We start from the raw sequence: 9,734 nt of genomic DNA, 5'->3' as shown, positions 1-9,734 counted from the left end.
CAGAGTTAGAAAATCCTGATGCCATTTATTACAGGAGTCGCTTTCTTGACAGGAGAAATGAATGACTTGTATCTTTGCAGCATATTAAGTAATATTAAGCAGTCACATAGAACTCCTTTTATTTATTATTTTTTATTTTGTTTGGAAGTTATGTCTTCCAGGTATTTACAGGAAGTACAGGGGTGGGAAAGAACTTTAACGGCTTTCTGTCCTACTTTGTTACATAATGTAGTAACCCGGGCTCATTTTAAACCTTACTCTGTGTTTCTGGTTTCTCACCATGATTTAAAGAAAGACAAACTATAAGGTACACCCACTAACAGCTTAGAGAAAGAAAATTAGCACTAATCACTAATATCTGGTGCATTATACAAAGTGAGTTGAACTGGCTGAGTTGAATAAATAAATAAAAACACGTAATACAGTCACTCGATTTAAAATGCATACATTCCCATTCCGACTGCCAAAGCTAAACACACTCCGAGCAGCATCCTGAGCAGCTGAGACGGAGACGTCAGTGAGGAGGATGGCGCTGAGCTCTGGCTCACTCTGACATCTGAGGAAAGAGAGACAGTCAAGGCGTTAACATGCTGGATAAGATAAAGATTGCTGGATTTGTGCAGCTTGTGTTTGTGTTTGTTTTACCTGGAGTCTTGAGGTTGTGTTCTTTATGTCTCTGCCTCAACTCATTCTTCTCTGAGATGTTCACCAAGTTCTGGAGTTCATCAAACACCTGGAAAGCAACCCACACATACACACACATGCATGTTATGTAGTCTTGATTCATAATCATATAAAAAGTTGAATCATATAAACAGCTTTTCTTAAAGGATCTAACAAAATGTACTATAATCTTAAAGTGAATCTTTGTGAAGACATTTTCTAACCTGGATGTTGAACTCGAAGGCTCTGATGGCTTCCTCCAGCACTCCCTCTCTCTGTGTCTCCGTCAGCTCGATGCTGTTCATCCTGCTTCTGTACAGCTGCTTGAACAGATTCGGGCTGCTGACAGCGGGAAACGTGAAGAACGCCAAGCCCTCTCCGTTCTTCAGTCCTAAAGACCTTTGGGGAACACGGCTCAGCACCTGGCCACCTGACAGGTCACCTAAGTAGCGAGTGTAAGCGTGAGCCACGAGGTATTCAGGATGCTCGCTACCAATCTGAGAGAGGAGAGAAATCCGGGGGTTTCATAGAGCACTGGGATTGAGATCTATAATTGTAGACTGTAGGTGTGCTTTTAAAATGTTACTTGTAGTTTTGTAGTACCTCTCTCAATCTCTGAGTGTATCTCAATGTAGAGGCCGGTATGAACAACTTCTCTCTCCAGTCCTGACCATAAAAGTGCTCCAGATCTTTCATGAGCGTCTCTGTCCTGGCCAGTTCCTGAGGGAAGTAAATTGGTGCGACGCTGTCGTGAGAGGCGTTCCTGTCCAGTTCCTCTTCCAGAGCTTCGTAGATCTTATACAAGGAGCACAACAGGAGCTGAGGAAAGAAATTGAGTACTTATTAAAAACAATTTATATTTAAGCAGTCCAAAAAGATGAAACTTCAGGATCTGATTTTAAACACAGATGGAGATCATTTTGAACATTATGACTCACCTTATACTGAATCAGAGTGATGTTTCCCCTCTGGAAGGCTTGCATCAGCTCTGTGTTATTGGCTCGGACGTGACTTTCCTTAGTCACAGTCTTTATCTTCTCAGACAGATCACTGTAGAGAGAGATACAGCTTCATGTAATCATCAGTATAAACCTCTATGTAACCTCTAGTTGTCTATCGTTTTATTTACCAGTCTGTAATCTGGGCCTTCTCTGTTTGTACTTTCTGCTTAACCACTTCCATTTCTGTGAGGGGGGAAAAAAAAAGACAATTAGTGACCATAACTTCTTTTGTATTGAAGAGAACAGCAGAAGTATATAACCTGTGCAAAACAAAAAAACAGTGGAAAAGCATGGGAATGATTCATAAGGGAAGTTAGTCTTTCTAAGAGTTGATTTTTAAAATCAGGTTAAAAAGTAATTACTGAAATTCCTGTTTACTTACTCAATGTTCGGGCTCAGTGAAGTTTTTCAGGTCAGCTGTCCTCTTCCTGAGACCAGATCTGCTTTAGTTGTGGAGTAGTCCTTGATGTTCCTGCTTTTATACTCACTCTCTCACTCTCTCTCTCATTGCCAGTAAATAATAAGTTCCAAGATTGCGCAGGTACTGTATGTAGATGACGTAGGTCCTGGCTAATTTCGCAAAAAGCTGTACTCTTCATAGCAGCTGTGTTGCAATATTTTCTGGACAAAAGTTTTGATTGGATATCAACACAAAATCATAACAAAATCATTCGAGACTTTTGATAAGTAAGCAGTAAAACGCTTGGGGACGTACTGTTATAGAAAAATAATCAAGAAGGGTGTGATGCAACCTTATATACAACAATTATTTGCCAAAGTAATGATAACATTGGAATGAAAGCTTTAATAAAACCTGTGATTTAAATTACAGCCAGGATTAGATGTCAGAGCTGCTGGTACAGATTACTAATTCAGCAGCTCTGTGGTTTAAAAATGAAATGATTGGACAAATTCTTACAATAATTTGCTGTAATAGTTTGTATGGATGAACTTTTTACTTTGCTGGTAAAGTAAGAAGAGCTTTGCAGGTTTATGGTGATTTAAATATAAATAGCACAGTGAGTGGAGTCAATGAAAAGTTTCTCCAATTGGTCCTAGCATGCTGAGAAGCTCACTTTCATTGACATGCATTTGTAGAAGAGTAATCGCTCTTTTGCTTCCAAGCTGTGAGAAACAGGAGGCAGCACTCAGGCCAGCAGAATAAAGACAGAGGGCGGTCTTACAGATAACCATGACATGGCATTGTGCTTAAACCAGGAAGTGTCCAGAGAACACAACATTCCTCAAGCTGAGAGTAAATAGGCAGTGTGAAGAGAGAGGGAGGGATCAGAACCAACCATGACTTAGGGCATTGTGTTCCCTGAAGTCATGACTTTTAGTTCAGTCACAGGACCTAAATTGCTTACTCATATTGATACACTGGGGAAAAGTGCATAGTCCTGTTGTTAGGGAATTTGTATATAATGTAAAGCTTGCATTCAAACATTAATTCTTAACAAGCTAACTGGTCCAAGACATGATATGTTTAAGGTTAACATGCAATGCTTTTGGGGAACCATTTGACATAATGATTTTTATGTTATAACTATGAACATTGGTGTTATTATAGTGTCCATAAGGGGTGCTATCATTTTGAGTTTTGAATTTCAGTAATTTACATAAGGGCAGGTTGCGTTGCTGCCTCACATCTACAAGGTCCTCGGTTTGTTCCTGAGCTCAGGTTACTGTCTAGGCTGTTTCACATGTTCTCCCTTGGTTCTCATTGTTTCCTCCCATCTCCCAAAACCCTTCCTGTGTGTGGATTGGCTATGTTAAATTACCCCTAGGTATGAATGTATGTGTGCATGGTGCCCTGCAATCTCACATGTACTCTTGCCTTGCGATCAGTGTTTCCATGTTAGACTACTGATCCACTGCAATGCTGACCAGACCAGTGGTGGCTCAGTGGTTAAGGCCATGCGTTACTGATCAGAAGGCTGGGGGTTCAAGTACCTCCAAAGCACCTCCAATCTACGATTTGTTGGTCCCTTGAGCAAGCCCTCTCTGCTCCAAGGGTACTATATCATGGCTGACCCCAGGGTTTCACTGTACATGTAACAAATAAAAGCTTTCTTTCTTTGGATAAACACTGCTGTTGAGCAAGAGGATGTAAGTGTGTTTGTAAGAGCTGACAGAAATTCTTTAGATCTGAGACTACTGGCTCTATCTGCTTTTAAAACAGGGGATTGTCCTGACCTCCCTCGCACTCAGATGCCTTGAGGCGCACCTCCCTGGAAGATCCTACAGGGTGTCATGGAAGCACAAGAAGTCCTGGTGTGCCTCGAGCCTCCAATCTTCTTGACTGGAAAGGGTGTGCTCAAGTGGAATGTGTAGTTTTTTAACTGATGACTTTCTCTGAGGCTGTCTTGATGTTCCTGTTTTCACACCCAAGGCTAGGACCTGGTCCTGCCAATCTGCCATTTGTCGGTCCCTTGAACAAGGCCTTTAACCCTCTCTGCCCAAAGGGTGCCATATCATGGCTGACCCCAAAGAGTTTCATTGTTCTTTAATGAACTCTATATGTAACAAATAAATGCTTTCTTTCTTTGGATAAAGACTGCTGTTGAGCAAGAGGATTTAAGTGTGTTTGTAAGAGCTGACAGAAATTCTTCAGTGCTGAGACTACTGGCTCTATCTGCTGGTAAAACAGGGGATTGTCCTGACCACCCTCGCCAACCCAGTGTGCCATCACATGAACTGCACTCAGATGCCTTGAGGCGCACCTCCCTGGAAGATCCTACAGGGTGTCATGGAAGGACAAGAAGTCCAGGTCACATTCAGGTCATGATTGGTGTGCCTCGAGCCTCCAATCTTCTTGACTGGAAAGGGTGTGCTCAAGTGGAACATATAGTTTTTTAACTGATAACTTTCTCTGAGGCTGTCTTGACATTCCTGTTCTCACACCCAAGGTTAGTACCTGGTCCTTGGATAATTTGGATAACTGGGCAGGGTTCTGTCATGTAAACAGAAATTCAGATTTAACCACCCGAGTTCTAGTCTTGCCAGGCAATTTTAAGCCTCCTAGTGTTTTTGTGTGCATGATCTTTCTGTGATTTTGATATAGATTTTCCTAATATTCCTATTCCTAATATTCCCATGAATTCTCTATGAATTAACTTTTTTTTTTTTTTTTTTTAATATACAGTTTTTGGATTAATTCAATTCAATTCAATTTTATTTGTATAGCGCTTTTTACAATAGACATTGTCTCAAAGCAGCTTTACAGAAATATCAACATGGTATACAGATATTAAAGGTGCGAATTTATCCCAACTGAGCAAGCCACTGAGTGGCGACGGTGGCAAGGAAAAACTCCCTAAGATGTTTTAAGAGGAAGAAACCTTGAGAGGAACCCGACTCAGAAGGGAACCCATCCTCATCTGGGTAACAACAGGATTAGGTGTTTGTAGCTGCTTATTGGATTGCAGATCTGCTTGTGTGACTTCACCCACAGTTAAAGTGTATGTGTGAATGTCCCAAATATAGGCAAGTTGGTCCATCCGCTTCTACCGCTTACTCCTTTTCAGGGAGCATTGGGCACAAAGCGGGGTACACCCTGGACCCTGGACAGGGTGCCAATCCATCGCAGGGCACACTCACATACACACTCACACACCCATTCATACACTACGGACCCTTTGGGCATGCCAATCAGCCTACCATGCATGTCTTTGGACTTGGGGAGGAAACCGGAGTACCCGGAGGAAACCCCCACAGCACGGGGAGAACATGCAAACTCTGCACACACAGGGCCCCGGCGGGACTCGAACCCCAGACCCTGGAGGTGTGAGGCGAACGTGCTAACCACTAAGCCACCGTTATATTGTGTCAATTAAATATTGGATATTTTTGTTTCAAGATGTCATGAATCTCTGTAGATTCCCTCAGGAACAAGACAAATCTTTCATTCTTTCATTGCCACCTTGTCCTCCATATGTCTTGTGCTGGCACTTGATAAAAAAGGCCAAGTGTGAAAGCAGCCATTGTTGGTAGGTCAGTCAAAAATGTAGCTGGAAGAGCAGTTTTAAGAGATTTGACTTTACAACTGTAGTATGCATGCTCAACAAACCCCAGGTTTTATAGTGGACAATCAAACTTGGGTAAGCAAACCCAAGAGTATTTAAATGACTAAATTATTCATTTTCCCCTCTTTCTTTTTACACCTACCTTGACATTTGGCAGATCATATACTTGCATAGTTGAGAGCTAAGGGTTCTTGCTAATGAGTCCAAGAGTGTGTCTCTAGCAGTCCTGGGATTTGAACACACAACTGACCAGTCACTAGTACTGACCCTTAACCACTGAGCCTACTGCCCTTGTGTCTGGTCAGGGACATTTGACTTTTAAAGCCTGTTTTTGTCCTCTTATTGGATGTCCACTAGCAGGCCACCCGAAATAATAAAATCGGTTCCTGTTACACGTGAACCCATATTTCCATTATAACATAAGATCACAGTTGATGTATGCAAATAAAGAGCAATGTAGGAGCTGTTTGTTTTCTTCCATATTCAATTTTAATTTATAAAAAAAATTATAAAAATCTGCAAAATATGTACATTTTAATATTCTGCAAATATTTACAAGTATTGAACATTTTACTTACATTTACCCATGGATTGCTGTATCCAGTACAGAACATAAGCCCGGTAATACAGTGTGTCTGAACAATGATCTTATTGATCCTCTCATTAAGAAATCATCAATCCACAAGTCCAACAATAATAATAATTACACAGTGTGCAAAACAGAACCAGAATATTCCTATCATAAAAGTGCATTCTGGAAGTGTACTGAGATGTTTCCTGTGATCTGGGAATTTCACCTCAACTCGTCACTTTATCTACATTTGCATACTATACAGTATTGTACATGTTACACAGCCGTAATATTTAAAATGCATACATTCCCATTCCGACTGCCAGAGCTAAACACACTCCGAGCAGCATCCTGAGCAGCTGAGACGGAGACGACAGTGAGGAGGATGGCGCTGAGCTCTGGCTCACTCTGACATCTGAGGAAAGAGAGACAGTCAAGGCGTTAACATGCTGGATAAGATAAAGATTGCTGGATTTGTGCAGCTTGTGTTTGTGTTTGTTTTACCTGGAGTCTTGAGGTTGTGTTCTTTATGTCTCTGCCTCAACTCATTCTTCTCTGAGATGTTCACCAAGTTCTGGAGTTCATCAAACACCTGGAAAACAACCCACACACACCGGTGTTACCTCGTCTTGCAGAGATCACTCTTATGAACGGCTTCCAACAGAATGTACTGTATCCTTTAAGTGGATCCGTGTGAAGTTGAAAAGGTTTCTAACCTGGATGTTGAACTCGAAGGCTCTGACGGCTTCCTCCAGCACTCCCTCTCTCTGTGTCTCCGTCAGCTCGATGCTGTTCATCCTGCTTCTGTACAGCTGCTTGAACAGATTCGGGCTGCTGACGGCGGGAAACGTGAAGAACGCCAAGCCCTCTCCGTTCTTCAGTCCTAAAGACTTCTGGGTAATTCGGCCCAACACCTGGCCACCTGACAGGTCACCTAAGTAGCGAGTGTAAGCGTGAGCCACGAGGTATTCAGGATGCTCGCTACCAATCTGGAGTAAGAGAGAAGCAACATGTATATTTAATTATAAAGTACCAAATCACACAACAGTGTATATAGTGAGGGTTGAATCCAGCTACACTTGTAGTAATAGTGTAGTGCAAGCATAGGAAACTTCTAGAGGCTTTCAATATGTAGACAAAATCAGCTTGTTTGTAAAAACTATTTGTAGTACCTCTCTCAATCTCTGAGCGTATCTCAGTGTAGCAGCCGGTACGGTCATCTTCTCTCTCCAGTCCTGACCATAAAAGTGCTTCAGATCTTTCTTGAGTGTCTCCATCCTGGCCAGTTCCTGAGGGAAGTAAATTGGTGCGACACTGTCGTGAGAGGCGTTCCTGTCCAGTTCCTCTTCCAGAGCTTCGTAGATCTTATACAAGGAGCACAACAGGAGCTGAGGAAAGAGACAGGGGAAGAATATTAACTGTTAAGCCGTATTTAAAGAGTCGTATCAAGGACATTCTCACAATGTAAACCAAGGACGGATTTTAAAGGTAACTGGTATGAGAGTGTTGAGAAGGTCCAGGAAGATGGCTGACCTTATACTGTTGCAGGCTGATGTTTCCTCTCTGGAAGGCCAGCATCAGTTCCGTGTTCTCGGCTCGGACGTGGCTGTCTTTAGTCACAGCCTTTATCTGCTCAGACAGATCACTGTAGAGAGAGATACAGCGCTGTGTTAACCTAAATACCTATACACAACCTTCTTAACTACACATCATTACACTTCTTGTTGTTTGTCCATTTTGGTTAGTATGTGGAACGATTAAATAAGGTCATATTTCATGGATTATATTCTTGTAGCTTAAAGATGCCGTGTGAACATCTGAGATTTGTTTTTGCACTTACCGGTCTGTGACCTGAACCTTCTCAGTCTGTACTTTCTGCTTATCTGCTTCCATTTCTGTGAAGAAAACAATAAGAGCAGCTACTGAGAACAGCTGCAGTGTATAATATTTGCAAAAATTTTAAAAATACAAATATTACAACATCTCACGGAGACAATATGTGAGAACCCTCGGTGATCGTAGAGCAAAAGTTAAAAGTGCATTTTAAAGTAATCATTACTAAAACGTTTACTCACTCAGATAGTGTTTGAATAGTTTCCGGTCAGAGTTGTGTAGTTTTCCTGTTTCTATGAAGAGAACCTCTTTGCTCTGTTGTAGGTTGTAGAGTTCACTCTGCAGCTGCCTCTTTTATACTCACTCTCTCGCTCCCTCCCACTTTTATACTCACAGCATGGTGAAAACAGGAAGCGGCATTCAGGCCAGCAGAACAAAGCAAGAGGGAGGACCTACAGCTAACCATGACATGGCACACTGGGTGAAATACAAGAAGGAGAAACACTGACAGAGAGGGAAAGGAAGAGAGGGCGGGATCAGGACTAACCATGATTTTGTTTTTCTGGCTTGGAATTGTGACTCGTTCAGTCACATGATCTTTACTGCTCATGCATGTTGACACTGTGGGAGGAAAAGTACACATTTGAATGAGAGAAAAAAAGAAAAAAAAATCTAAAACACTGTACAGAAGCAACAGCTCAGCAAAGTAAATTAGAATGTTATCTTTCCCTAAACAGAGAATTGACATAATACCTGAGCACAGTGACCAACCCTAAATTAAGAAAGGCCCTGACCATGTACAGACTCAGTGAACACAACCTGGCCACTATACACTGCACAGTAAATGAAGTAGAAACAGAACTTCACTTTTTAACATCATGCCCTAATTATACACAAATTAGGAAAATATTTTCCCCCATTTCACAACCCATGAAAAAGACTTCAATTTGATGCCAAATAAGAATAAACTCCCACACCTGCTAGGAGAAACTTCAGCCTGCTCAAACCTGCCTGCCCAGTGTGTGAAGTCCTGTCACGAAAAAAAGAGTAACCAGTGGAACAGGACCCCGAACCCAATAACATCAACACTGTAAACATGTACAAAATGCTCAGACAAATCATTGTGTATTTTCTTCTTTTTTTTATTGCTATTATTTTACCAAACCTTTTTTATTTTTATTTTGTGTGAATGTATGTAAATGTGTATGTCTGTAATTTAATGTTACTTGAAGCTGGAATCTTGAATGTGTTTGATAGACAGATATAATTCATGTTTTAGGGCGTTGAACATGATGAACACTTAATGTGTATGCTGCCCCACATACAGCACAGTGAGTGTAACATAAGTATTAAAACACAACAGGGTGTGTTGATGTAAGAAAGTAAACAAGGGCAACTGCTGTTACCCCATAAATTTTCCGACGGCAACTATGGCAAACACGTTATCCAGAGCGACTTTTATCTCATTTATATAACTGAACAGCTGAAGGTTAATGTCCTTGCTCAAGGGTCCTGTAGTAGCAGCTTGGCAGTGCTGGGATTTGAACTCACAACCTTCTGATCAGTAGTCCAACATCTTAAAAATTGAGATACTATTGCTAAAAGCTTGTGCTGGGCTCTTGCCTGGATAATCTCAGATCA

The 9,734-nt window shown here is 41.5% G+C and overlaps 2 protein-coding genes across 2 annotated transcripts; both read right to left on the bottom strand.

Annotated features, from left to right (window-relative positions):
- Positions 1-107: 107 nt before the first annotated feature.
- On the bottom strand, positions 108-2,128 carry LOC128615408 (heme oxygenase). Its single transcript, XM_053637467.1, has 7 exons — positions 2,047-2,128; positions 1,793-1,847; positions 1,602-1,713; positions 1,267-1,482; positions 888-1,160; positions 646-733; positions 108-556 (listed from the first exon to the last, which is right to left on the bottom strand). Exons 2-7 carry the CDS (start codon positions 1,843-1,845, stop codon positions 435-437), a joined length of 864 nt encoding a protein of 287 aa, XP_053493442.1. The 5' UTR covers positions 1,846-1,847; positions 2,047-2,128; the 3' UTR covers positions 108-434.
- Positions 2,129-6,155: 4,027 nt separating this feature from the next.
- LOC128615409 (heme oxygenase) lies at positions 6,156-8,486 on the bottom strand. The gene is made up of 7 exons (XM_053637468.1): positions 8,336-8,486; positions 8,101-8,155; positions 7,794-7,905; positions 7,433-7,648; positions 6,977-7,249; positions 6,765-6,852; positions 6,156-6,675 (listed from the first exon to the last, which is right to left on the bottom strand). The coding sequence occupies exons 2-7, from the start codon at positions 8,151-8,153 to the stop codon at positions 6,554-6,556; spliced, it is 864 nt and encodes a 287-aa protein (XP_053493443.1). The 5' UTR covers positions 8,154-8,155; positions 8,336-8,486; the 3' UTR covers positions 6,156-6,553.
- Positions 8,487-9,734: the final 1,248 nt, after the last annotated feature.

Source organism: Ictalurus furcatus, chromosome 12, assembly GCF_023375685.1.
Source record: "Ictalurus furcatus strain D&B chromosome 12, Billie_1.0, whole genome shotgun sequence".
Classification (NCBI taxonomy): domain Eukaryota; kingdom Metazoa; phylum Chordata; class Actinopteri; order Siluriformes; family Ictaluridae; genus Ictalurus; species Ictalurus furcatus.
This window is presented reverse-complemented; position numbering and strand designations above follow the sequence as displayed.